This window comes from Caloenas nicobarica, chromosome 33 (genome assembly GCF_036013445.1).
Source record: "Caloenas nicobarica isolate bCalNic1 chromosome 33, bCalNic1.hap1, whole genome shotgun sequence".
NCBI lineage: Eukaryota > Metazoa > Chordata > Aves > Columbiformes > Columbidae > Caloenas > Caloenas nicobarica.
In genome coordinates this window covers 1,442,733-1,468,878 of record NC_088277.1, presented here as the reverse complement: position 1 = coordinate 1,468,878, position 26,146 = coordinate 1,442,733, and the positions used below count along the sequence as shown (strand labels likewise).

Here is a 26,146-nt window from a genome sequence, read left to right as displayed (position 1 = left end):
CCGGTCCCTGGTGCCACCGCCGGTCCCTGCGCCGGGGTCACGGGGTCAATGCCCTGGAGTCACCCGCGGCCGGGCCCCGCCCCCTGCCCCAGGCCGCTGACGTCACCGCGTAGCCATGGCAACGTCACAGGGCGCCCCCGGGCCCCGCTGTGGCTGAGACGGGGATGACGTCACAGCCCCGGGTGACCTCACAGCGCACGGCCACGCGCTTGGTGACGTCACAGGCCTGCCCCGCACCACAGCCGAGCGGCACCGAAGCACCGATGATGCAGCGGCGTGACGTCACGAGCGGCGGGGGGTGACGTCACAAGAAAGGGGCGGGGCGCCGCCTCACCCCACCCTAGGCCACTATCAGGCGAACGCGGCGGCCACCTATAGCCCGGCCCCCCCGCCGCCTCATTTGCCTATCCCCGCCCCGCGGCGCGCAGCGCGGCCAATGGCGAGGGGCTCGTCCCCGAGGGGGCGGGCCGGGGGCGTGGCTATGCTAATAACCAGCGCCGCGCCCCGCCCCGCCCGCCGCGCTGAGGACCCCCGGCCGCCGCCGCCGCCGCCGCTCGCTCCGGCCCCGCGCCCGTTCCCGCCCGTTCCCGGCCCCGCTCCCGCCCGGCCCCGCCGCCGCCATGACGCTCCTCGCCGCCAGCAGCCGGGCGGCCGCGCGCCTCCGCGGGCCCAAGGTGAGGGCGCCCGCCCCGGCCCCGCCGCGCCTTAAAGGGGCGACGCCGCCGCGGGGGGAGGGGGGGGCCCGCTTCTTAAAGGGGCGACGCGGGGGGGGGATGAGGGGGGGGCGCTGTCTTAAAGGGGCCGCGCACCGGCGGGAAAGGGGCGCGGGGCCGCGCGCCGCAGCGGCAGCACGTGCTGGGCACCGGCTGCGCCAGTGCCGGCAGCGCCCGGGACGAGCGGCGGGGCCGGGGGGGGGGCTGCACCCCCCCACAGCCGCCGGGGGGGCTCCGTGGGGGGCTCCGTGCTCATTGGTGCAGCCGCCCCCCGGGGGTCCCCGCGCTGTTGCCGCCCGCACCGGGGGCTGCGCTGCAGCGCTGAGCCCGGGGCGGGGGCCCCACGGCCGCCCCGGGAGTTCCCGCCGTGCGGCACCGGGAGGAGGGGGGCGGGGGTCGCCTCCCCCTTCCCCGGTGCTGTAAAGGGCAACGGGGTCACAGCGAGGGGGCCGGCCCGGGGGGTCGGGGTGCCTGGGGGGGGGGTCGAGCCCCGGGGCCCCCCCGCCCGTTTGCCTTGGCCGTGGCCCCGGTGTTTCGTAACAGCCGCTGCGGCGTCTCTATCGACCGGGCGTTATTTTGGGAACCGGGGCCCGGCCCGGTGTGTTGTGCTGCCCCACTTGGCCTCGCTGCCCTGGGGGGGTCACACCCCGATCCCGACCCTTCCGCTCCCACCCCACCAGCCCCCCCAGCGGCTCCTGCACCCGCTGCCCGGGGGCTCCCGCACCCTGACCCGCTGCGGGTCCCGGGGGTCCCGTTCTGCCCCAGCCCCGTCATCCAGCGCGCGGTGTCACCGGCGACACGTGTGACCTTGAGCCTCCGTGACAGCCCGGCCGGCGGGTGCCCGTGACCGGGGTGCGGGGGGGGCCCCGCGGCGGCGGCCGCCTTGACCTTGGGCCGCCGCCTCCATTGTCCCCGCTGGCATTTCCCCTTCCCGGTGCCGCCTGTTGCGGGGGACATGCTGCGGTCACCGGAGCTCCGGCCACGCTCGGGGTGCCGGGGTCCCCCCGGTGGGCCGGGGGCTCAGGGCCAGGTGTTCGCTGCGGTGCTGTGTCCCCCGCCTCGCACCCCCCTGGCAGCCAGTGGAAAAAACGAGTCATGTTCCGCCTTTGCCGCAGGCGCTGCCGCAGCTCCGCACCGGGGGGGGGCACCCCCGGCACCGGGTTTCCCATCCCGCTTTGCCCCCCCGGTGTCTGTGAGCGGGTTGGGGTGCGGGGGAGCCCCGTGTCCCCCGGGCGCTGCCAGGCCCGGCCTTCCCGGCTGCGTCGTTGGGGTGTTCCCGGTGGCCGGAGTCCCCACGCGCGGGCGAGGAACAAAGATCGGCTTCCCCGGCGCAGGAAAACCGCAGCGGTGCGGCCTGGCACGGCTCTGGCACAGCTCTGCCGGCGGCCGCTTCCGCGCTCGGCGGAGCAGGAAGGGAAATGCGGCCGCATCGGCCGCTCGCTGGGCTCGGGGTCGTGCGTGACGTGAATGAGATTCGGCACCGGCTCGCCCGGCTGATCCTGGCGCGCGTGGGCGAGGGAAACCGCGGCGGCTGCCGGGTGCGGCGTCCTGGTGAGACGGGATCTCACCGGAGTCGCAGGGCAGGTGCTGCTGCAGGAGCTGCAAACGTTTGGGGGGTGGGGGATGCTCTGGGGGGCTCCAGGGGGCTGGGGATGCTTTGGGGAGCTCTAGGGGGACCAGGGATGCTCTGGGGGGCCGGGGATGCTCTAGGGAGCTCTAGGGGGACCAGGGATGCTCCAGGGCTGGGGATGCACCAGGGCTGGGGATGCTCCAGGACTGGGGGCCACTTTTATGGCTACACCCCCCGAATCGGGGCAGGGGGACGCATGGCCGCGCTCCCCCTGGGTAACCCCATGTCTCTCTCCCGCAGAACGCCCCGTGCGTCCTCTTTGCCGCCCGCCACGCCAGCGCCGCCACGGTAAGAGCCCCCCCCTGCTGCCACTCTGCGCGGCGCCGGGGGGGAGCGTGTGCTCGGCACCCCCGCAACCGCCGGGTCTCAGAGCCCCCTCCCCTGTTCCCAGAATCTGAAGGACGTCCTGGCCACCCTGATCCCCAAGGAGCAGGCGAAAATCAAGAACTTCAGGCAGCAGCACGGCAACACGACCATCGGGCAGATCACGGTGGACATGGTGAGTGGGGGCACGCCGCGTCCCCGCCGTACCGGGGGCCACCGGGCCGCGCTGTGGCCGGTAACCGCGTCCTCCCGCAGGTGTACGGCGGGATGAGGGGCATGAAGGGGCTGGTGTACGAGACCTCGGTGCTGGATCCCGATGAGGTAGGGCCCGATCCCGCCCCGCCGCGGCACCCGCCAGGTGATGCCGCCGCGGGTGACGCTTGTGCCGGGCTCTCCAGGGCATCCGCTTCCGCGGGTACAGCATCCCCGAGTGCCAGAAGCTGCTGCCCAAAGCTGCGGGGGGAGAGGAGCCGCTGCCCGAAGGGCTTTTCTGGCTGCTGGTGACGGGTGAGATGCCCACCCAGGAGCAGGTAACGGCCAGGGGGTGGCACGGGGGGGGCTGCCGGCCCCCAGCGCCGCGGCTCAGCCCCCCGTGTCCCCCCCCAGGTGACCTGGCTGTCCCGGGAGTGGGCCCGGCGCGCGGCGCTGCCCTCGCACGTGGTGACCATGCTGGACAACTTCCCCACCAACCTGCACCCCATGTCCCAGCTCAGCGCCGCCGTCACCGCGCTCAACAGCGAAAGCAAGTTCGCTCGCGCCTACGCCGAGGGAATCCACCGCGTCAAGTACTGGGAGGTACTGGAGGGGGATTGGGATGGTGTTGGGGAGCCGGGGGCTGCGGCTGCCCCGTCTCACCCCGCCTGCCCCAGTTTGTGTACGAAGACGCCATGGACCTGATCGCCAAGCTGCCGTGCGTGGCCGCCAAGATCTACCGCAACCTGTACCGCGAGGGCAGCAGCATCGGCGCCATCGACCCCAACCTTGACTGGTCCCACAACTTCACCAACATGCTGGGCTACACCGACCCCCAGTTCATCGAGCTGATGCGGCTCTACCTCACCATCCACAGGTCTGGGGGGGGGGGACAGGGACGTCCCTGCGCTGCTGTGGGGGCGTCGCCAAGCGTGGGGCCGTGGGCAGCCCTGGGGCAGGGAATGTGATGGTTCCCAAATGCCGTGGGGGTGTTTGTGCGGTTTTGGGGGCCCTCGGAGGGGACAGGAGTGTCCTGACCCCCCCCACCTTGTCCCCGCAGTGACCACGAAGGGGGGAACGTCAGCGCCCACACCAGCCACCTGGTCGGCAGCGCCTTGTCCGACCCGTATCTCGCCTTCGCCGCCGCCATGAACGGGCTGGCCGGGCCCCTGCACGGCCTCGCCAACCAGGTGGGCGCCTCGTCCGTCCCTCCGTCCCTCTGTCCGTCCCTCCGTCCCGCCCTCACCCCCCCGCCTTGGTCCGCAGGAGGTGCTGCTCTGGTTGACCAACCTGCAGAAGGAGCTGGGCGGGGAGGTGTCGGACGAGAAGCTGCGGGATTTCATCTGGAACACGCTCAACTCGGGCCGGGTGAGTCCCGTCCTGTCCCTCCCCGGGGGGGGTTCCCGGGGCTGCGCCGCGGCTCTGACCCCCCCGTGGCCGTTTCGGCAGGTGGTGCCGGGCTACGGGCACGCGGTGCTGCGCAAGACGGACCCGCGGTACAGCTGCCAGCGCGAGTTCGCCCTCAAGCACCTGCCCCAGGACCCCATGTTCAAGTTGGTGGCCCAGCTCTACAAAATCGTCCCCAACGTGCTGCTGGAGCAGGGGAAAGCCAAGAACCCCTGGCCCAACGTGGACGCGCACAGCGGGGTCCTACTGCAGGTGAGCTGGGGGGGATCGGGGGGTCTCCCTTAGGAGGAAAGGCTGGGGGAGCTGGGGTTCTTTAGTTTGGAGGAGACTGAGGGCTGACTCATTCATGGGGATCAATATGGAAAGGGGGAGTGTCAGGAGGATGGAGCCAGGCTCTTCTGGGTGACAACCAGGGACAGGACAAGGGGCAAGGGGTGCAAACTGGAACACAGGAGGTTCCACTTAAATATGAGAAGAAACTTCTTCATGGTGAGGGTGCCAGAGCCTGGCCCAGGCTGCCCAGGGAGGTTGTGGAGTCTCCTTCTCTGCAGACATTCCAACCCGCCTGGTTCCTGTGCAACCTCATCTGGGTGTTCCTGCTCTGGCGGGGGGTTGGACTTAAATGATCTTTCGAGGTCCCTTCCACCCCCTGCCACTCTGGGATTCTGTCCCCAGGGGGATCGGGGGGTTGCGGAGCCCCCCCGACCCCCCATGTTCCCCGCAGTACTACGGGCTGAAGGAGATGAACTACTACACGGTGCTGTTCGGGGTGTCGCGGGCGCTGGGTGTCCTGGCGCAGCTCATCTGGAGCCGGGCGCTGGGCTTCCCCCTGGAGCGCCCCAAATCCATGAGCACCCCCGGCCTCATGCAGCTGGTGGGCTACAAATCCGGGTAAAGAAGGGACGGGGCGGGGGCCGCGGTTCCACCACCCCCCGCCGGGAAGGCTGCGGCCCCCCCCGGACCCGCTCCGGTGCTGAACCCCATTTGGGGCTCCCCTGCCCTCCCTGGCCAAGGGGGGGGCTCCTCCCACCCCCCAGCAGCACCACGCACACTGGGAGCTACCCCCACGCTCCCCCGTTGCTGGGCGGGGGGGGCCCCTCCACTGCCCGCCCCCCCGCCCCGAGAGGGTTCAGCGCAGCCCCAGGTCCGGGCCCCCCAGCAGGGACTCGATACACTCCTCCCCGCGCCCCCCCCCGTGTTTGTGTGAGCCCCCCGCCCAATACCCCCTCCCCCCCCAAAACGGAGCTGGGCCCCCCCCGGCCCCTTGCAGGGATTGGGCACTTCTGTACAAACAACGAGAAAATGCAAAATAAATGTTTTTATTAACAAAGGCAGAGCCCCCCCCTCCCCACCCTGGGAGGGGCAGGACCCTGGCTCTGGGCTCCCCTGGGATTGCGGGGGGGTCAGGGGATGGTGCCCCCGCCCTGGGCTGCCCCTCGTGTGTCTCTGTGGTGGCACTTGGCCCCTGGGGACCTCAGTGGTGGCACAGGGACCAGCCTGGGTTGGGGGGGGGGGTCTCAGTGCACAGTCGTCCCCCCCCCAGGTTGCTGAATGAGGATGCGCAGCCTCAGAAAATGCTCTTTATTGGCCTGGGACAGCCCGGCCGGGGGGGAACTTGGGGGGCTGGTGGCTCATGGGGACCCTCTGCCCCCCCCGCCATGTGGGTGTTCAGAGCCCCCATGTCCCCCCACCCATGAGCTGGGACTGAGCAACGATGGGGGTGGTGGGAAGAAGGGGGGACAGCGGGGCCATCCTGGTCCCTGGGGGGGCTGAGGGTGATGGGGGGGTCAGCGCCAGCCACCCCATGACCCCCCCTGTGCGTGTGACTTGTGCAAAGTGTGCGAGTGGGCGTCGAGCGGGCGCTGCCGGGGTGGGGGTCCCTTGGCTGGGGGGCGGGGAGGGGCAGCTCCGCTCCCATCGGGGGGTCCCTTTGGGTGCTGGAAGAGCCGGGGCCCCCCCCCAGCAGGATCCAGTGGGGTCCCCCCCAGCAAACACCCCCTGCTTTGCTGAGGGGTTAAAAATGAACAAAAAGGGGGGGGGCAATAAAATAAAAACTCCCAAGAACTGAAAAATTAAAACCAAAATCAGCTACAGAACCAGGGAGTCCGGTGCAGCTCCCGGCAGCCCCCCCTGCACTGGGGGGGGCCATGAGGCAGCGACACGCTCAATAAATATCCTTTTGGGTTGCGGGGGGGCGCGGAGCCCGGGCACAGTCTGGGGGGGCTGAGCCGCCCTCACGTCTGGTGAACCTCATGGGACATGAGCTCACGTGGGATCCGCGTCTCGGGCCCGAAGCTCTTGGCCGCCCGGCGCTCGAACGCGGCCACCATCTGCTTGACCACCTCGTCGAAGAACACGGTGGCCAGTTGCGAGTGCAGCAGCGAGCGGAACTCGAAGGAGATCTGCGCGGGGAGGGAGAGCGGGCGGCGTGACCCCCCCCATACCGTGGCAATAGAACCGTCCCCAAGCTCTGGGTGGGGGGGGTTTGTCTCACCGAGAAATCCACGGTGCTGGTGCGGGGGTAGCCGGGGATGCCGGGGCTGAAGCGCCAGTTGGTCTCCAGGTGGTTGAACAGGCGCCCGTCGGTGCAGACAGCCTGGGGGGCGACGCGGGGGTCAGCGGGGGGGTCCTGGCAAGCAGGAGGGTCCCCCCCGCAGCGGCGTGGCGCTCACCTTGACGAGGTGCGGGCGGACGAGGGTGACGATGGAGGTGTAGCGCTCCAGCACCGGGGGGAACCCGACCTCCAGCTGCGCCTTGACGTGCCCGCTGCGTTTGGCCACCACCTCCGACTTCTTGCACCAGGGCACAAAGTTCTTGTAGTCCTCCACGTTGGCCACCACGTCGTACATCTCCTGCATGGAGTACCTGGGCGAGGGGCACAATGCGGGCGGGATGCAGCCGGCGCTGGGGGCGTCACCCACCCGCCGGGACCCCCGGCACTCACCCGATGATGCGTCGCTCGGAATATTCCTTGCGCTTGTTGGTGAGGTTGAGGAAGGAGCGGCTGGGTTGGGGTCCCCCCGCGTTGCTGCCCCCCGCCCGGCCCAGCCGCAGCCCGCACAGCCCCGCGTGCCTGGGGGGGGACACGGGCTCAGCGGCGGCACCGGATGGTACCCGGTACCGACACCCCCCTCCAGGAAGTCCCAGCGCCGCGTTTGCGCAAGAGGGAAATCTGACCTTGGGGACACCTAATCCGGAGCGGGGGGACAACTGCTCGGGACCCCCCCCGCGCCCCCCAGACGGTGCCATTGCGGGGGGTGACACACGGCTTGTCACCCCCTCGAGGGACAGCGGGGTCCCGGGTGACGTGTCACCCCCAGGGCCGTCCCGCGGTGTCACCACGGGGAGGTGACAGCGGGGGCGGGTGTGAACCCGATGTCCCCGGGGGCTGCGGGTCGGGACTGGCCCCCCCCCCGCCCCGTCGGTATTTTGAGCGCGTCCCGGTGCCGGGGACGCGGCGGTGACAGCGCGGCCGGACCGAGGGCAGCGCCGGGGGGGTCCGGGAGCAAACCGGGCCCGGGCCCGGCACCTGCTCCGACATCGCTCCGGACCGGGGAGAAGGTGCCGGGACCGGGACCCGGCCCCGCCCGGGCTTTGCCCCACGGTCCGGCCCCGCGCTGCCCCGCTCCTCCCGGGGCCGTTCCCGGGGCCACCGCCCCCCGCGTCCCCCCGTCCGCCCCGCCTCGGTCCCCCCCGGCTCCGGTACCGCCCCGCGCGGGATTCCCGAGGCCCATCCAGCGCGCCCGGTCCCGATCGTCCCCCTCGTGGCCTCGCCGGTGCCCCCGGGCCCTGTTTGACCTCCGCTCCCTCCGCCCCGCCCGCTCCCCGCGCCGGTGCCGCCGGCCGGGACGCACCGGGACAGCGCGGGCGCTCACCTGCCGGGCGGGGCCGCCGCGGCGCGCAGCCGCTGCCGCGCCCCGAGCTGGAGGGCGCCGCGGAGCCGCCGGGCCGCCATGACCGGGGCCGGGACGCGGCCCCGCTGCCCTCGCACCGGCGCCGCCGCCGTGACCTCTCACCCCGTCCGTGACGTCACCGCGTCGCCATAGAGCCCGCGCGCGTCACGGGCCCGCGGGGCGGGGCCAGGCGACGCCTCCCGCGCGGGGCACGCCGGGAGTTGTAGTCCCGGCTGCGCGGGGGCTGACGGGAGGTGTAGTCCCCGTGTCCTTCCCGCCCCGGGACAACCGGACGGGAACCCGGGGCAGAGCGGCCCCGCCGGGCTGCACCGGCCCGCGGCCCCGCCAGCCGCACGCCTCTCCGAGCAGCGCCCGGTGCTGCGGCTGCCGGCTGGAGCTGCTGGTGGGCTCTGTCCGTTCACCCCCGTTAGGGAACCCCCGGTGCGGGAACCCCCGGCCACCGGCAGCGCCAAACGCACGATGGAAACAGCGCCGGTAGCACCTGCCTCCTCCGAACGCGGCGCCCCCGCTCCGTGTGTCCCCGCTCGGTGTGTCCCCGGTGGGTGTTTCGGGGCCAGGAGCAGCAGGAGCCGTGCTCGTCCCGTCCCGTCCCGTCCGGTCCCCGGGCAGCGCGGGGCGGCCACGACCCCGCAGTCCCGACCCCGGCACGGCGGCGGCTCCGCGCGTTCCGCGGTCTGAGGTCACGTCCAAGCAGGGGCCGCACAGGCGACGCCCCAAGTGCTCCCGCTGGGGCTGGGGGCACCGCGGGGACCGGGAGCCGCTGGGGAGGCGGTGAAGTGATGCCCTGACCCCCCAAAGCAGCCCAGCTCCCGCCCGGCAGCACGGCCCGGGGCTGGGGCTGGGGCTACCGGGCGATGCCCGCGCACGTTGGTGCCATCGACACCCCGGTACCGGCTACAGACGCCCCGGGGGGTCCGGTTCCAGCCCCGGGCCGGGGCGGAGGGCGGGATGTGCTGCCCGCCCGGTGCCCACGGGGAAGCGGCTGCTCGGGGATGCCCCGGGGGGCTCCGGCTGCGCTCCCTGAGGACGCGGGCCCGGGGCCGCCCTCCCGCAGCGCGTCCCGGTCCCGGCCATGGCGACCGGCGGCGGCGCTGCGGCCCCGGCGGCGGCGGCCGCTCCCCGGGCGGTGGGCGGGCCCAGGCGCTCCCCGCCCCGCCAGCCGCCCGAGCGGAGCCGCCGCGGCCGGAGCCCGATGCCGGGAGCTGGGCGCTGAGGGCGGCCCCGAGATGGGGATTCTCAGCATCACGGACCAGGTACCGTCGCCGCGCCCGCCCGCCGCCCCCCGGCCCCGCGCCGCGCCCGGCCGCGCCGCCACGCCAGCCCGGGGATGCGCGGCCTAGTGCGCGCCGCCGCCGGGCCCGGCCGCCGCCCCAGGCCGCGGCCCCCGGCCCGTCCCCCTCCGCCGTCCGGGCCCCCACCCCGGGCCGCCCCGCCGCATCCCCGGCCCGGCCCGGGCTCGCCCTCCGCCGCGCTCCGCTCCGCCCGCGGCCGCCGGGACCCGCGCTCGGTAACCGGGGCCCAGCGGCGGCGGGAAGCCGGCCCGCGAAGGGCGGGACCCTGGGGATGGGACCCCCGGCCCGAGGACGGGAGAACCCCCCGCCGCGGGAGCGCGGAATCCCCGCTCCGGGACCCCCCGGCCCGCCGGGGCTGGGACCCCCGGGGCGGGAGCAGGACCCCGGCTGCGCCGCCCCCGCCGGCCCGTGGTGTCCCCGCCGGGCCCCGGGGACGCTGCTGGGGTGCGGGGTGACCCCTTGGGGTTCTGGGGACACTGCTGCGGTGTGGGGTGTCCCCCTTTGGTTTTGGGGACACTGCTGGGGTGCAAGGTGACCCCTTTTGGTTTTGGGGACACTGCTGGGGTGCAGGCTGTCCCCATCGGTCTTGGGGACACTCCTGGGGTGCAGGGTGTTCCTATAGGGTTTTGGGGACACTCCCTGGGTGCAGAGTGTCTCTGTTGGGTTTTGGGGACACTCCTGGGGTGCAGGGTGTCTCCTTTTGGTTTGGGGGACACTCCTGGGGTGCAGGGTGTTCCTAAAGGGTTTTGGGGACACTCCCTGGGTGCAGAGTGTCTCTATAGGGTTTTGGGGACACTGCTGGGGTGCAGAGTGTCCCCATTAGGCCCTGGGGACACTCCTGGGATGCAGGGTGTCCACATATGGTTTTGGGGACACTGCTGGGGTGTGGGGTGTCCCCATAGGGTTTTGGGGACACTCCCTGGGCGCAGAGTGGCCCCTTTTGATTTTGGGGACACTCCTGGGGTGCAGGGTGTCTCTATTGGGTTTTGGGGACACTGCTGGGGTACAGGGTGTCCCCATAGGGTTTTGGGGACACTGCTGGGGTACAGGGTGTCCCCTTTTGGTTTTGGGGACACTCCTGGGGTGTTGGGTGTCCCCATCAGGTCTTGGGGACACTGCTGGGGTGCAGGGTGTCCCCATTGGGCCCTGGGGACACTGCTGGGGTGCAGGGTGTCCCCATTGGGCCCTGGGGACAATGTTGGGGTGCAGAATGTCCCCATCACTTTTGAGGACACTGCTGGGGTGCAGGATGTCCCTGTCACTTTTGGGGACAATGTTGGGGTGCAGGGTGTCCCCAGTGGGGGGTTTCCTGGCCCTGCCCATCTCGGGGGGTCACCCGGGACCCCCTGTTCCCGGCGCCCTGTCCCTGCTGCTCGCAGTTCAGGACCCTTGGGCGCTGTGGCCGGTCCCGTCCCCGGCGCGGTGACCCCGGCGGCGCGGTGGCTCGGGCACCCGCTCTTCCCCGCGCGTTTCACAGAAACCGCCTTTATCCACCCCAAATTCGGCCAGCGGGGCCGCGGCCCCTCAAAAACCAAACATTTACGCCTGCATCTCCTCGCCGCTCCCGCGGGATCGCGAATACGGCGAGTTTAATGCCCGGCGGGGGGGTGAGGAGGGGAGGGCTGAGGACGAGAGATTGATCTGGGATTTAAATAGAAATTATTTTTTTCTTGGTAACCAAAACATTTCGCTTTCCCCGTGAATGGTGGGTGGGTGTGTCAGACCCAGCGCTGCTGCAAACCACGCGCCACCGGGGACTGCTCAGGGCATCATTATCGTCTGCGATTCTTTCCTTTTTTTTTTTTTTTTAAAACCCTTTTTTTTTTAACGTCTGAAGAGCGATGCTGAGTCTGCTGCATTCCCAGGGAATGACTCACGCCTTCCCTCTGACCTGGGATGTTTTCCCCGTCCTTAACTGCTGGAAGGGGTTGCCTTGAAAGCCGAGCTCTGTTCTTCCTCCCAGAGGTGGAGATAAGCGGGACTCACGGTTTTAACCGTTAGATCCAGGCCTAGGCGGGCGGGCAGGGCTGTGCCGGGGTCGCGTCGGCGTCGGGTTTGGCAAGCCACGGAGAACCTGCGGCAGGAGAACGGCGTTTTTTAGGCCCGTGGGACAGAAACTGGCGCGCAGGTTTTTGGGTGATGCCCAGAGGTTTGGCGGCACCAAACCCGCCGCCCGGCCACCGGTTCTGCGGCAGCTGGGCCAGGGCTCTGCTCCCGGTGCTCACCAAACCGCGGGCAGCAGGAGACGGGAGGAGCTGCAGGCCAGGCTTTGCCAGGCCGGGCTTTGCCAGGCCGGGCTTTACCAGGCCGGGCTTTACCAGGCCCTTTGCACCTGCGGGGAGGCTTTTGCGGTGGCTCCTGGGTCTGTTTGCCAAGCAACAACCAAGAAGAGCACCATTGGGGGCTTGAAAATTGGCGTCTGGTGCTGGCTGAGCCGCGGACAGACACGAGGAAGCTGCTGGTGGCCCTGGCTGGTTCCTGGAGTGGGGTCCCGGCTAAATGGGGGGGACGGAGGCTCTGCCGTCTGGTGATGCTGCCGGTTCCCCTCGCTCTGGTGTCCTCCCCGTGCTGCCATCTCCATGACTTGGCTTCTCCTTCCCTCTGCAGCCTCCTCTGGTCCAAGCCATCTTCAACCGCGACATCGAGGAGGTGCGGTCGCTGCTGAACCAGAAGGAGAACATCAACGTCTTGGTGAGTGCCGCCCAAACGCCGGGCTGAGCTGGGCACGAGCAGCCTGTTCTGGGGCAGCGTCTCCTCCGGGCTGCGGCACTAACCGGGGCAGCTCCCGGCCGTGCTGGTGGTTTTTTGGCGCGTTCCTGTTGGGTTTTTGTCCCCGGCTGGTTCTGCTGGGGACCCGGCAGCACCTCGTGCTCTCATGTCAGGAGAGAGCGTTGGGATTGTTTCGCTGAGCTCTCGCGCAGCTGCTGGAGGAATAAAACCACGATTGTTAACACTTAATTTCCTTTCCGCGTGCAGGTTTAGAAATGTTGTTGCTTGTTCGGTGACCCGCCAGCTGGGTTTCACTTTCACGTCCTCCCGCCTGGTTGTACCGGCACAAGTTGTTACCAATAAAATAAAACCACTGCTGTTTTCCAGTTTTTAACCTCGTGAAAAGCAATTAGTTTCCCCTCCGCCACCCCAGGGCTGCGCAGCCCCACAGGGCGCTGGGTTTGGGCAGTTTTGTCCCCATCCCGTGTCCCCACGCGTACTGCCGGTGCTGGAGCAGGCTCGGGCGCAGGAGGGATGTTCTGGGAGGGATTGCCGCACTCACAGACGGTTTTTGTTCCTCAGGACCAAGAGAGACGGACGCCGCTGCACGCTGCCGCCTACATTGGAGATGTCGCCATCCTTGAGCTCCTCATCTTGTCAGGTAAGGGCCGGGACCGCGGGAATCACTGCCGTAAGCCGGGGAGGTTTGTTCAGACAGAGACATGTCTTGGCGCTGAAGTAGCCGAGGTGGAAACTGAGCCGGGAGGTGTTTGGCGTTGGTGCCGGAGGAGGGTGCGGTGTTTTTCACTTGCTCGTGGAGAGGAGGCAGCTGAAAACCAGGGGATTAACTCAGATTTGCCTCGTGTTACTTGGCGTCAAGCCACCCTTCGCTCCCTCCGGCTGCGTGGGGAACCCCGAGGCTGCTGTGATCCTGCCTGACCCCGACACGGAGAGCACGGGGAAATCCTTTGTGAGGGCTCATTCAACAGGACAGGGGACGTTCAGCCCCGTCTGCAGAGCGTGGGACGCCCTGACGTGCCCTGCGTTGATTTTTTTCCCGGCTGAGTGTTGAGGAAAGCGGGAGCTCCGGGGGCTGATGTGGATCTGCAGTTGTCTCAACGCTCAGCGCGGGGTCCCCTCTCGCCCGGCGGGTGCCTCGGAGGTCACCTCCCTGTCCCCGACACCGCTTGTTGCTCCGCAGGTGCTAACGTTAACGCAAAGGACACGGTTTGGCTCACCCCGCTGCACCGCGCGGCGGCGTCTCGGAATGAGGTGGGTTCTGTGCACTCCTTGCGCCGGGGAGATGGGGCTGTGCTGCTCCTCTTGTCCACGTCCCGCCTGGTTTTGGTGGGGATGGCTGTTCCCGTTAGAGTGGAGAGGGCGCAAAGGCGTAACTCAGAGGCTGAAAATGGGAGCTGGAGAAAAATCTCCGTGTTTTTTCCCTGCATCCTTCAGGAATTCGCGTGTGGAGTTTCCCCACAACGCCTCCGTTCCCCCTTTTCCCGGGGTTTTGTCTCATCCAGCTTCACGTTTCTTTGAGGGATGATGGGGCTCTTGGGAGCCAATTCCAACAAATTTTGTTGGAAATATTTCCCGACTGTTCAGGTTTTGTGGGCTTAACTTCACCCCACTTATCTTTGTCCTGTTTTGAGTTGCTGGGGAGCGAGAAACTCTGTGGTCGTGTCCGTTGGAGCCCTGACTTGGACATGCAGGGCGAGTCACCACACATTGAGGTTCAAATTGGATATTGGGGACAATTTCTTTGTGAAATGGCTGTTGGGCATTGGAACAGGCTGCCCAAGGCAGTGGTGGAGTCTCCATCCCTGGAGGGGTTGAACAGACAGAGATGAGGTTCTCAGGGACGTGGGTCAGTGCCAAGAGTGGGGGAACGGTTGGACTCGGTCTCGAGGGGGCTTTTCCACCCAAAATGATCGGATGATTCTGTCTCTGCCTCACCAGAAGGCACTTCACCTCCTCCTGAAGCACTCGGCGGACGTCAACGCCCGCGACAAGTACTGGCAAACGCCTCTGCACGTCGCCGCCGCCAACCGGGCCACCAAGTGCGTGGAGGCCATCGTCCCCCTGCTGAGCACCGTCAACGTGGCAGACCGCACGGGCCGCACGGCGCTGCACCACGCCGTGCACAGCGGCCACCTCGAGGTGGGCACGGGGGTCCCGCGCGCGTCCCCCTGCGCGTTCCCCCCGCCGGCTTCCCGGGCCTGCGGGGAGGAACGGCGGCCGCACGTCTCACCACTTCCCGCTTCCCCGCAGATGGTGAACCTGCTGCTGAACAAAGGCGCCAACCTGAGCACTTGCGACAAGAAGGACCGGCAGCCCATCCACTGGGCGGCTTTCCTAGGTGGGTGTGCTGGGACCTGCTCTGCGCCCACCTGGGAGGTTGGAGCTGGGGGGGGCCAGGCTCTGCTCGCAAGGAACAAGCGACGGGACGAGAGGAAACGGCCTCAGGTTGCACCGGGGGAGGTTGAGATTGGAAATTTGGGAGAATCTCTTCCCCAAAGTGCTGGCGGGCATTGCAACAGGCTGCCCAGGGCGGTGGTGGAGTCACCATCCCTGGAGGGGTTGAACAGATGTGATCCTTGGGGACATTTTAGTGCCGGTGTTGGGTTAATGGTTGGACTCGACGATCCAGAGGGTTTTTTTGAAGGGCTTGAGTGCAGCTTGATGTGACGCAGGAGGTTTCCCTTCTGGGTGAAAGAGGCTTCGTTGCAGTGGAACGGCCTTTCTCCTGCAAAAACACACAAATTCCTCATTAAACAGCGTTTTTTTAAGTTTGTGGAGGAGCAGCTCGTGGATCAAAAGCCCAGGAGAGCAGAAGTTTGACAAGGAAAGTCCCAGTTTAACAACCCAAATTCTGGGGTTGGTTTTGGGTCCCTCACAACAAGAAAAACCTTGAGGCGCTGGAGCGAGTTCAGAGAAGGGAACGGAGCTGGGGAAGGAGCTGGAGAAGGAGGTTGAGTTTGGAAATTAGGGAAAATTTATTCATTAAAGGGCCGTTGGGCATTGGAACAGGCTGCCCAGGGCAGTGGTGGAGTCACCATCCCTGGAGGGCTTGAACAGACGTGGAGATGAGGTTCTCAGCGACATGGGGCAGTGCCAGGGGTGGGTTATGGTTGGACTTGCTGATCTTGGGGTTCTCTTCCACCCAGAATGATTCCCTCATTCTATAACTGGTCAGGTTTCTTCTCCCACATTGCTTCCTGCCTACGGCTCCACCTTTCGGGGCGCTGGGGCTCCCCAGAGCCCAGCTCCCCCTTTCCCGGCTGCTCACCGCTCTCTCCGGACAGGGCATTTGGAAGTTCTGAAGCTGCTGGTGGCCCGGGGAGCTGACGTGATGTGTAAGGACAAGAAGGGCTACACACTGCTGCACACCGCGGCTGCCAGCGGCCAGATCGAGGTCGTGCGTCACCTGCTGAGGCTGGGGGTCGAGGTGAGACCCCCACGGCCGCGAGCGGGGTGGGACAGGAGCGGGAGAGGGTGCTGGGTGCTACCGGGAGCCCTGCCCGGCTCCCAGCTGCCTTTTTTCCCCTCCTGCATCTCCAAATCCTCCGGGGTTTTGTTCTTCCCGCAGATTGATGAACCAAATTCCTTCGGCAACACTGCACTTCACATCGCCTGCTACATGGGCCAAGACGCCGTGGCCAACGAGCTGGTCAATTATGGCGCCAACGTCAATCAGCCCAACGAGAAGGGCTTCACCCCTCTGCACTTCGCCGCCGTCTCCACCAACGGGGCCCTGTGCCTGGAGCTCCTCGTCAACAACGGGGCCGACGTCAACTTCCAGGTGTGGGGCTGGGGGGCTGAGCGTGGGGCTGGGGGAGCCCCTGGCTGCGGGGGGAGCTCGGGGAGGTGCTGGGGAGCTCGAGGTGGTGCTGAGGAGCTTGGGGGAGCTCAGGGAGGTGCTGGGGAGCTCGGGGAGGTGCTGAGAAGCTCAGGGGAGCTCAAGGAGGTGCTGGGGAGCTCGAGGGGTGCTCGGGGAGGTGCTGGGGAGCTCAGGGAGGTGCTGGGGAGCTCGAGGTGGTGCTGAGGAGCTTGGGGGAGCTCAGGGAGGTGCTGGGGAGCTCGGGGAGGTGCTGAGAAGCTCAGGGAGGTGCTGGGGAGCTCGAGGGGTGCTCGGGGAGGTGCTGGGGAGCTCAGGGAGGTGCTGGGGAGCTCGAGGGAGCTCAGGGAGGTGCTGAGGAGTTCAGGAGAGCTCAGGGAGGTGCTGGGGAGCTCAGGGAGGTGCTGAGGAGCTCAGAGGAGCTCAGGGAGGTGCTGGGGAGCTCAGGAGCTCAGGGAGGTGCTGGGGAGCTCAGGGAGGTGCTGGGGAGCTTGGGGGAGCTCAGGGAGGTGCTAAGGAGCTCAGAGGAGCTCAGGGAGGTGCTGGGGAGCTCAGGAGCTCAGGTAGGTGCTGGGGAGCTCAGGGAGGTGCGGGAGAGCTTGGGGGAGCTTGGTGGGGGTGCTGGGGAGCCCGTCGTGACGCCTCGTTGCTCTCCGCAGAGTAAGGAAGGGAAGAGCCCGCTGCACATGGCCGCCATCCACGGACGGTTCACGCGCTCGCAGATCCTCATCCAGAACGGTGAGCGGCTCCTCCGTCCAGCCCGGGCTCAGCCCGGCCGTTCCTTGTGCTTCCCAGCACCTCCCCGCGCGTCTGCTCGGAGGGTTTGCGAGTTTGACAGTCATCGCTCGGTCCTGTTAAGCGCGTGCCCTCGAGGGCAGCGAAGCACAGACCCGGGGACCGAAATTCCAGCTGGGTCAGAGCTGCCGCAGCCACAGAACGTTCCCGCTGCAGCGTCCAGCCTGAAAGACGATCTCTCGTCGCTTGGCAGGCACCTGAGGTGCAGCTGCGGGCTCTGGGGCTGGGTGCATCTGCTCGTGGGGGAACGGGGAGAGGTCTGATTGATGCCCTGGGCTCACAGGGTACCTGCAGGCTCTCATTACAGTTCCCCTACGCGATGCTGAAAGGACTCGAGATATCGCCGTGTCCCTGAGGTGGGGACGTGGCCGTCAGAGCAGCTGGGATGCAGAGACTCGCTGGTGAAGCTCTTGTCTTCCCCTTTCTAGGCAGCGAGATTGACTGCGCTGACAAATACGGCAATACCCCCCTACACGTTGCTGCTAGATACGGCCACGAGCTGCTAATTAGTACTTTGATGACGAATGGTGCTGACACTGCAAGGTAAGGTGGGACGTTTCCTCCCTGGCCCTGCCCGGCACTGGGGGACACAGAAACGACCTGTCCCCACTCCTGTCATCCCCACAGGCGTGGGATCCACGACATGTTCCCTCTGCACTTAGCTGTTCTCTTCGGATTCTCAGACTGTTGTCGTAAGCTACTTTCCTCAGGTGAGTGGCTCGTTCCCCACTTTCCTGCGCGGGGACACCGGGAGGGCCCCCGAGCATCCCCCCGAGCCCGTGTCCCTCCCGCCGCCCAGGTCAGTTGTACAGTATCGTCTCCTCGCTGAGCAATGAGCACGTGCTGTCTGCGGGCTTCGATATCAACACGCCGGACAACCTCGGGAGGACTTGCCTCCACGCTGCTGCTTCGGGAGGGTGAGCGGTGCCCGGGGGGGTCGCTGGCTGCCCCCACCCAAACTGGACCCTCGTCCTCTCCGCACGGTGCTGCGCTTTGGTGGGACCGGGGGTCGGAGCCCTGGGTGCCATTCCTGGCGCTGGGAGAGAGCGGAGACCTGGTTTTAGAGCAGGAATGAACATGGAAAACTTTTGCTCCTGTTCTGCCGCTGGCTCTGACTCGTCCCGGTTGCTCCCGTCTTAAAAATGGGGTTAAAACGCTTCCTTGGCCGGGGGTTTGTGAAGGGCCAAGGGGCTGATACCTGAAAAGCAGCGGGGGTTTCGCTGGCTCTGTACGTGCTGCGGATTGTGTGCTGGGGAGTTTGATTTCGCACGGTGCCGCAGAGGCGCGGGGTCCCGTTGGGGTCCTCGTTATTTTCTGGGGAGCAGGGCAGAGCTTGGCGTGTGCAGCACCCAGCCGCGGCGGCTCTTCTGCTGCCCGGAGGTGACAAACCAAATTCAGCTTCGGCTCGTGAGAAGCGTCGCTGTCTTGTCCGCAGCTCGGAGGAGTTTGCGCTCCTGCTGTGGTCCCTCTGATCCGTGTCTAACTCACCTCCTTCCCACAGGAATGTTGAATGTCTTAATTTGCTGTTGAGCAGCGGTGCTGACTTGAGGAGGAGAGATAAATTCGGAAGGTGAGTGTCCTGCGGGCTGAGCAGGGGCGATTCCTCCGGCCCTGGAGCAGCCGCAGCCCACAGCACCGCGGTTGTGGTGGCACCTTCGTGGCGTTTGGTGTGTGAAGCTGCTCCCCTCTCCCCCCCGTCGCGTCCGGCTCTGGCTCTTCAGGAGGAGCCACCAACCCAAACCTGGGGGTGACTGAGCCCCTTTTCCTTCTCTCCCCAGGACTCCACTGCACTACGCGGCTGCCAACGGCAGCTACCAGTGTACGGTGACACTGGTGACGGCGGGAGCCAGTATTAACGAGGCCGACTGTAAAGGCTGCACCCCCCTACACTATGCTGCTGCTTCGGACACGTACAGGAGGTGAGCGACTCGGGGACACGCTCCTCGCTGCTGGGGACGACGGTTTGTGGGGAGGGGAGCTCTCCGAGGGGACGATCAGCAAACTGGAGCTGGTTTCTGCCTTTTCAGAGCGGAGACTCATTCAGGAAACAGCCACGACAGCGACGAGGAGCCGCTGAAGGAGTCCAGGCTGAAGGAGGCATTCTTGTGAGTCCCCACACCATGGTTTGATTCTGGACGCAAACCCGCCTGTCTGTCCCCAGTCCCGCTTCCAGGGGCTTTGCCTGCGCTCCCTGGCCTGAGGGATCAAAGTGTGGGGGTCCCTGCAAAGCTCTGCCCCTCCGGTCCCCCCGTTTTCTTCATCTCCCCTTTCTCCTGCTCGTCGCAGTTGTTTGGAGTTCCTGCTGGATAATGGTGCTGACCCGTCCCTGCGGGACAAGCAGGGATACACCGCTGTCCACTACGCAGCCGCGTACGGCAACAGGCAGAACCTCGAACTGGTGAGTGGGCTGCAAAAAACCCTCGGAGACCCCCGCAAGGAGCTGTGCTTGGGTACAGCAGGCAGATTTTGGGGGGCTCCTGGGGAGCCATTGTGCCAGGAACACCCCGGGGGAAGCCCTGGGTCTGGAAGGGATCCCTGGAGGGAGGAATGAGCTTTATCACCTGGACTTGTGGATGTCTAAATCCCTGGCCATAGAGCGAGGTTGGGCTTTGAAAAGAGAGCCTGAGGACCAAGGAAGAGCTCCCACAGTGCAGAAAATGCCCTGTAGTGGCCTGAAATGCCTGTGCTGCGGCCGTGGGGGTGTAGGAAGTCACAGCGAGGAGCTTCGGGATAGTGTGGACTTGATGTGACTGTGCAGAGCCCAGAGCCAGCTCAATGAAGGTCCCATCCCAAAATTCGGGTCATTGTGGAGCGAATGAGCGGGATTTCCAAGCCCAGTGTCTGTCAGAGCCTCCGCAAACCCGGGATCGGTTACGGTTCGGTGTTGTTGCCATTGCAGCTCCTGGAAATGTCTTTTAACTGCCTGGAGGACGTGGAGAGCACCGTTCCAGTCAGCCCTTTGCACTTAGCTGTGAGTACGGCTGGCCCAGCCCCAGGGTTACGGGGACACTTGGCTCCGTGCAAAATTCACGCCGAGCCTTGGAGCGGTGCCGGCTCCGGCTGCGTCCCGGCAGCTCGCGGTGCCGAGCGGCGCGAATGAGGAAAGGCGGCGGCTGGGAACAGCTTTCCCTGCCGGCCATGGGTCAAAGTCCCGTTGATTCATGTGTTGAAGTCCCAGCTCCCCACAGGACTCGGGGTCGCTGCGGTTTGGAGCCACCTCCCGCACCGGCGGGTGGGCGAGGGCACGCACGGCACCCCGGGGAAAGCGCCGTGACGTGTCCGCTCCGTCCCCAGGCCTACAATGGTCACTGTGAAGCCCTCAAGACACTTGCCGAAACCCTGGTGAACCTGGACGTGCGGGACCACAAGGGTCGGACCGCGCTGTACCTCGCCACGGAGCGCGGCTCCACCGAGTGCGTGGAGGTGCTGACCAGCCATGGCGCGTCCGCGCTGGTCAAGGAGAGGAAGAGGAAGTGGACGCCTCTCCACGCTGCAGGTGACAGGGGACAGGTGGGGCTGGGGACACTTGGGGCAGCCAGGGAAGGGGTTGTGGGGCAGTATGGTGCTGGTGCACAAACCGAGGGTCCCGGTGGCTCAGCTGCTCACCAGCAGCTTCTGCGCGCACGTGCGTTCAGCGCAGCCCAGGCACGTGTTAATCAATCCCGTAGCTCAGCAACCGCCTAACAAATTTCCCCTTCCGTGGGTTGGTGGCGGGAAGGAGGGGACCCCTCCGTCCGTCTGTCTGACTCCTCCTCTCGTCCCGCCTCGTCTCCAGCTGCCAACGGGAACACAGATTCCCTGCACCTCCTGATCGACAGCGGGGAGCGGGCGGACATCACCGACGTCATGGACATCCACGGCCAGTGAGTCTGTCCGGGTGTACTGGGAGCTGTCCTGGGCACTGGGGAGGCCAAACCTGGAATCCTGAGTCCAGTTTTGGGCCCCTCATGACTAGAAAGCCCTTGAGGTGCTGGAGCGAGTTCAGAGAAGGGAACAGAGCTGGGGAAGGGGCTGGAGAAGGAGGTTGGGGTTGGATCTTGGGAACAATTTCTTCCCCAAGGGCTGTCGGGCATTGGAACAGGCTGCCCCAGGGCAGTGGTGGAGTCACCATCCCTGGAGGGGTTTAAAAGGTGTTTCGATGAGGTTCTTAGGGCCATGGTTTAGTGCTAGAGCTGGGTTATGGTTGGACTCGCTGATCCTGAGGGTCTCTTCCAAGCAAAATGATTCTACGACTCTGTAATTCGATGATTTCCAAGCCCACTCTCCTCCCCACAGAACCCCACTGATGCTGGCGATCATGAATGGCCACGTCGACTGTGTCCACCTCCTGCTGGAGAAAGGATCCACGGCTGATGCCGCGGACAAACGGGGCCGGACCGCGCTGCACCGAGGGGTGAGTGCATCCCCGGGCCTGGAGTGCGGCAGCTTCTGCTCGTGCTCCTCGGCTGAGCTCTGAACCCGGGGCGGTTTTTGGGTCCGCAGGCCGTGACGGGCTGCGAGGACTGCCTGGCCGCGCTGCTGGACCACGATGCCTTCGTCCTGTGTCGGGATTTCAAAGGCCGGACCCCCATCCACTTCGCGTCGGCGTGCGGGCACCTGGAGGTCCTGCGGACCCTGCTGCAGGCAGCGCTCTCCACCGACCCTCTGGATTCCGTGGTGGATTACAGCGGCTACTTGCCGATGCACTGGGCTTCGTACAGTGGTGAGGACCGGGCTGTGCCGTCACTGCGGAAAGGGCTGTCGGGCATTGGAACAGGCTGCCCGGGACGGTAGTGGAGTCACCATCCCTGGAGGGGTTGAACAGACAGAGATGAGGTTCTCAGGGACATGGGTTTGTTGCCAGAGTTGGGTTAACAGTTGGATTCGGTGATCTTAAAGGTCTTTTCCAACCAAAATGGTTCTCTGATTCAATGAGGTGGAACCCAGGGTCCCTTCTTGCTGATGTATTTCTGTCTCTCCTCACAGGGCATGAAGATTGTCTTGAATTGTTACTTGAACACAACCCGTTTGCGTACCTAGAAGGAAACCCCTTTACCCCATTGCACTGTGCAGTGTAAGTGGTGTTGGGGACCTGCCCTGTGTCACTAACGCTGCTTCTTGTCCTCCTAACATTCCTCTCGTCCCCTGCTGCAGAATTAACAACCAGGACGGCACTGCGGAAATGCTGGTGGAAGCATTAGGTGCCAAGATTGTTAATAGCAGAGATGCCAAAGGAAGGTGAGCACAGCCTCATCCCTCTCCTGTCACCGCTGCCGGGTGGTGGCTGTGACTCCCGGTGGCACCGGGGGACTCTGACGTCCCCAGACGTGTCTCTCACCTGCTCTCTCTTCTCCTCTCCCCAGGACCCCCCTTCACGCTGCTGCCTTTGCAGACAACGTCCACGGTTTACAGCTGCTCCTGCGCCACCAGGCCGAGGTGGACACGACCGACAAGCTGGGGAGGACCCCGCTCATGATGGCTTCGGAGAACGGGCACTCCGCGGCCCTCGGTGCGTGGCCGGTGTCCCTGGGACGGGCTGCGAACTGCCCTGTGCCGTCACCGGGTCCCCTGGAGCCGGGTTGTCCCCTCCGCTGGCCTTTCCTCTGTCCCCATTCCTGGGCTCCGTGCTGCTGCCCCTCACCAGCGGCTTTCCCTCCTCCTTCCAGAGTTCCTGCTGTACCAAGCGAAAGCAAATATAACTGTGCTGGACGTCAACAAGAACACGGCTCTTCACCTGGCCTGCAGCAAGGTAGGGAACGGTCGCTCGCCATCACCATCACCTTGTCGCCTTAATGAGGAGGGTTGTATATGGGGGCAAGGGCCCTGGGCTTGCTCTGCTTGTCGTGACCCGCACAGACGCTCCTGGTTCAGTTTTGGGCAGTTGGGGTTGTAAATCAGTCTCTGTTTTTCTCAGGGATCCCCTCTCTGTGTGTGGTAGGAGCAGCTTTGTGGTCAGCGTGTCCACCAAAGGCGGGAGATGGTGCGGAGGGGACGGCAGTTTGGCTTCTCAGGCCCTGCCAGAGTGGGGAACCCTTGCAGAATGTCGGGTTTAGGGAATGTTTCTGTATCTCGGGGAACCCTGTTCCACTTGAGCAGCACCGCGTCCCTGCTCACGTGTCACAAACGGCCGTGTGTCCTTGGCAGGGCCATGAAAAGTGTGCCTTGTTGATCCTGGGGGAAACCCACGACCTCGGCCTTATCAATGCAAGTAACAGTGCTCTGCAGATGTGAGTACGGGGCGGCCGGCGCGGGGGAAACGGGGCTGGGCCGGGGGGCGATGCTGTGGGGAGAGGGGGGAGTGGGGCAGTGGTGAACGTGCGAGCGGGTGAGCAGAGAACGTGCGAGCGGGTGAGCCCGGGTGAGCCCATGTGTGTCAACCCATGTCTGCCCGTGTCAGCTTGTGTGAGCCCATGTCTGCCCGTGTGTGTCAGCCCATGTGTGCCCGTGTCCGCTCGTGTGAGCCTGTGTGTGTCAGCCCATGTGTGCCCATATGAGCCCGTGTGTGTGAGCCCACGTCTGCCTGCGTGAGCCTGTGTCTGTCAGCCCGTGTCAGCCCATGTGTGCCCATGTCAGCCCATGTGAGCCCGTGTGAGACAGTGTGTGTCAGCCCGTGTCTGCCCGTGTCAGCCCGTGTCTGCCCGTGTCAGCCCATGTGAGCCCGTGTCAGCCCATGTGAGCCCGTGTCAGTCCGTGTGTGTCAGCCCATGTGAGACGGTGTGTGTCAGCCCATGTGTGCCCATGTGAGCCCGTGTCTGTCAGCCCATGTGCACCCGTGTCAGCCCATGTGCGCCCGTGTCTGCTCATGTGAGCCCGTGTGTGTCAGCCCATGTGTGCCTGTGTAAGCCTGCGTGTGTCAGCCTGTGTGAGCCCATGTGAGCCTGTGTCTGCCCATGTCAGCCCGTGTGTGCCAGCCCATGTGTGCCCATGTCAGCCTGTGTGAGCCCGTGTCAGTCCGTGTGTGTCAGCCCATGTGAGCCCGTGTGAGACGGTGTGTGTCAGCCCATGTGTGCCCATGTGAGCCCGTGTGAGCCCGTGTCTGTCAGCCCATGTGCGCCCGTGTCAGCCCGTGTCAGCCCATGTGAGCCCGTGTCAGCCCGTGTGTGTCAGCCCGTGTGAGACGGTGTGTGTCAGCCCATGTGTGTCCGTGTGAGCCCGTGTGTGTCAGCCCATGTGTGCCCGTGTCAGCCCATGTGAGCCCATGTGTGCCCGTGTCAGCCCATGTGAGCCGATGTGTGTCAGCCCATGTGTGCCCGTGCGAGCCCGTGTGTGTCAGCCCATGTGTGCCCGTGTCAGCCCATGTGTGCCCGTGTCAGCCCATGTGAGCCCATGTGTGCCCGTGTCAGCCCATGTGTGCCCATGTGAGCCCATGTGTGCCCATGTCAGCCCATGTGAGCCGATGTGTGTCAGCCCATGTGTGCCCGTGCGAGCCCGTGTGTGTCAGCCCATGTGAGCCCGTGTCAGCCCATGTGAGCCCGTGTCAGCCCATGTGAGCCCGTGTCAGCCCATGTCTGCCCATGTTAACCTGTGTCAGCCCGTGTGTGCCCGTGTGAGCCCGTGTTCGCCCGCGGAGCCGCCCACGGGGGCCCCTGTTTTAGCCGGAGCTGTAAAAGACTTTGCAGTCTGACACCGTTTTCCCCCCAGGCCGCTCCACATTGCCGCGCGGAACGGGCTGGCCTCCGTGGTCCAGGCCCTGCTCAGCAGAGGTGCCACCGTGCTGGCTGTGGATGAAGAAGGTTCGTGTCCCGCAGGGGTGTCCGGGGGGGCTCAGCGTGATGGAGGCGGAGGGGAGACCTCACTCTGCAACTGCCCGAAAGGAGGTTGCAGCCGGGGGGGGTCGGGCTCTGCTCCCAAGGAACAAGCACCAGAACGAGCGGAAACGGCCTCAATTTGCACCAGGGGAGGTTGAGGTTGGAAATTCGGGGTGATTTCTTCCCCAAAGGGCTGTGGGGCATTGGAACAGGCTGCCCAGGGCAGTGCTGGAGTCGCCATCCCTGGAGGGGGTCGAACAGACACAGAGATGAGATTCTTGGGGACACTTTAGTGCCAGGGGTGGGTTAACGGTTGGACTCGATCTTGAGGGGCTCTTCCACCCAAAACGATTCTGCGATTCAATTATTAGCGCCCTGCAATGCCCTGTAAAAGCATTTTCCAGGTCTGGCAGGTGTTTGAGACGCATCTTTCCCCCTGGCGCAGACCCAGCCCAGCAATGGGTCTCCGCTCAAACTGGTTGTCGCGGCCAGAAGCTCTTGCTCGGCTGGAACGCCTTTGAGTCGTGAAAACTCCGGTCACGTCTGCAGGGAGGGCTAGGGGACGGTTCCGTGGGTGCTCCCAGAGCGCCTCGATGCCATCGCGGGGTGTTTTAAAAGACGAATAAACACCCCGGCGCGTCAGTTTGGGGTGAAAACACCCGTGTCGAGGCGCCTCGTCACCCCGGTCTGTCCCCCCCAGGTCACACCCCGGCCCTGGCCTGTGCCCCCAACAAGGACGTGGCCGACTGCCTGGCACTGATCCTCTCCACCATGAAGCCTTTTCCGCCGAAAGACGCCATCGGCTCCTTCAGCTTCAACCTCCTCAAGAACTGCGGCATCGCGGCCAAGGCCTGCGGGCCCCTGCCCAACGGCGGCGCCTACGGCCAGGAGCGGCCCAGCGCCATCGGCCTGGACGGCTGCTACTCCGAGTAGCCCCCGCCACCGGGTGACCGAATATCTTATTATATTTATTTAGAAATTCTATAAATATAGGGCACTTTAAAGGAGAACAAGACTGGGCGAGCCCTTGGAGCGCGGCCGGGCGGGCCAAGAGTTCAGGGCGTCCTCGTCCGGCGCTGGTAATTAGCTTAACGAGCGCCGCACGTGTCCCCTGCCCCTTCTCCATCGCTCCTCAAGGCGGGCGCCGCAGAGCTTTGTCCCCCGGCTTTTGGGGTGAATCGAGGTGGGTTTGGGTTCCCCCGGGACGGCGACGCCTGAACTCTCGGTGAGATTTGGGGTGGGATTCTTGGGAAACGGGTCCCCGCCTCGCAGACGCCGTTTCTCTTTTCTTTTCCTCACGCTCGTCCTTTAATTCCAATACAGACACTTGAATCACGATCTACTGTACCCGGGACACTAAAAATCTCCTTTTTGGCAGCTGTGGTTGATATGCAAACACGGGCGCCGCTGCTGCCCTGCTGGAGCCTCCCCCCTCACCAGGCACTTTAGGGATTCTGTTGGTCGGTCGGTTGATTTCTTGGCAAAAATCCTAAGAAAAGCTTCTCGTTTTGATTTTTTTTTTTTTTGGGTTGGTTTTCTTTTCGTTCTGTTTTGCGCGGCCGTTTCCATGCGAGAGTCAGTGTTGCTTTTTTTTTTTTTTTTTTT

At 65.6% G+C, this 26,146-nt stretch overlaps 3 protein-coding genes across 4 annotated transcripts in view; 2 read left to right on the top strand and 1 right to left on the bottom strand.

Moving 5' to 3' along the window:
* Nucleotides 1-525: 525 nt before the first annotated feature.
* Nucleotides 526-5,600, top strand: CS (citrate synthase). The gene is made up of 11 exons (XM_065654247.1): nt 526-674; nt 2,584-2,631; nt 2,735-2,842; nt 2,923-2,988; nt 3,066-3,197; nt 3,274-3,462; nt 3,537-3,736; nt 3,920-4,049; nt 4,126-4,227; nt 4,309-4,518; nt 4,991-5,600. The coding sequence occupies exons 1-11, from the start codon at nt 621-623 to the stop codon at nt 5,159-5,161; spliced, it is 1,410 nt and encodes a 469-aa protein (XP_065510319.1). The 5' UTR covers nt 526-620; the 3' UTR covers nt 5,162-5,600.
* The window catches only part of COQ10A (coenzyme Q10A), a 34,678-nt gene continuing 14,101 nt past the window's right edge, over nt 5,570-26,146 (bottom strand). The window contains exons 2-6 of one of the 2 annotated variants that reach the window (XM_065654261.1): nt 8,142-8,204; nt 7,211-7,339; nt 6,939-7,131; nt 6,761-6,862; nt 5,570-6,668 (exon numbers count right to left, since the gene is read on the bottom strand). In XM_065654261.1, the coding sequence (XP_065510333.1) occupies nt 6,501-6,668; nt 6,761-6,862; nt 6,939-7,124 (456 nt within the window). In that variant the 5' untranslated portion in view covers nt 7,125-7,131; nt 7,211-7,339; nt 8,142-8,204 and the 3' untranslated portion in view covers nt 5,570-6,500. Of the gene's footprint in view, nt 6,669-6,760; nt 6,863-6,938; nt 7,132-7,210; nt 7,340-8,141; nt 8,264-26,146 lie in introns of those variants that run through there. The other variant, XM_065654260.1, reaches the window with a different exon arrangement.
* ANKRD52 (ankyrin repeat domain 52) lies at nt 9,321-26,117 on the top strand. The gene is made up of 28 exons (XM_065654228.1): nt 9,321-9,433; nt 12,080-12,163; nt 12,764-12,842; nt 13,383-13,453; nt 14,141-14,341; nt 14,453-14,540; nt 15,487-15,629; nt 15,771-15,983; nt 16,679-16,757; nt 17,243-17,357; nt 17,442-17,524; nt 17,614-17,731; nt 18,316-18,384; nt 18,593-18,733; nt 18,842-18,919; nt 19,101-19,212; nt 19,714-19,785; nt 20,109-20,310; nt 20,590-20,677; nt 21,090-21,207; nt 21,297-21,516; nt 21,780-21,867; nt 21,948-22,031; nt 22,157-22,302; nt 22,460-22,542; nt 22,938-23,020; nt 24,435-24,526; nt 25,242-26,117. Exons 1-28 carry the CDS (start codon nt 9,407-9,409, stop codon nt 25,472-25,474), a joined length of 3,210 nt encoding a protein of 1,069 aa, XP_065510300.1. The 5' UTR covers nt 9,321-9,406; the 3' UTR covers nt 25,475-26,117.

Bases quoted from the DNA above. Each gene is read 5' to 3' on its own strand.
- CS (XM_065654247.1), top strand. From the start codon at position 621: ATGACGCTCCTCGCCGCCAGCAGCCGGGCGGCCGCGCGCCTCCGCGGG. The intron at 2,989-3,065 runs GTAGGGCCCGAT...CGGGCTCTCCAG, and splicing joins CGGTGCTGGATCCCGATGAG to GGCATCCGCTTCCGCGGGTA. The intron at 3,198-3,273 runs GTAACGGCCAGG...GTCCCCCCCCAG, and splicing joins AGATGCCCACCCAGGAGCAG to GTGACCTGGCTGTCCCGGGA.
- ANKRD52 (XM_065654228.1), top strand. From the start codon at position 9,407: ATGGGGATTCTCAGCATCACGGACCAG. The intron at 18,734-18,841 runs GTGAGCGACTCG...CTGCCTTTTCAG, and splicing joins GCTTCGGACACGTACAGGAG to AGCGGAGACTCATTCAGGAA. The intron at 21,868-21,947 runs GTAAGTGGTGTT...CCCCTGCTGCAG, and splicing joins ACCCCATTGCACTGTGCAGT to AATTAACAACCAGGACGGCA.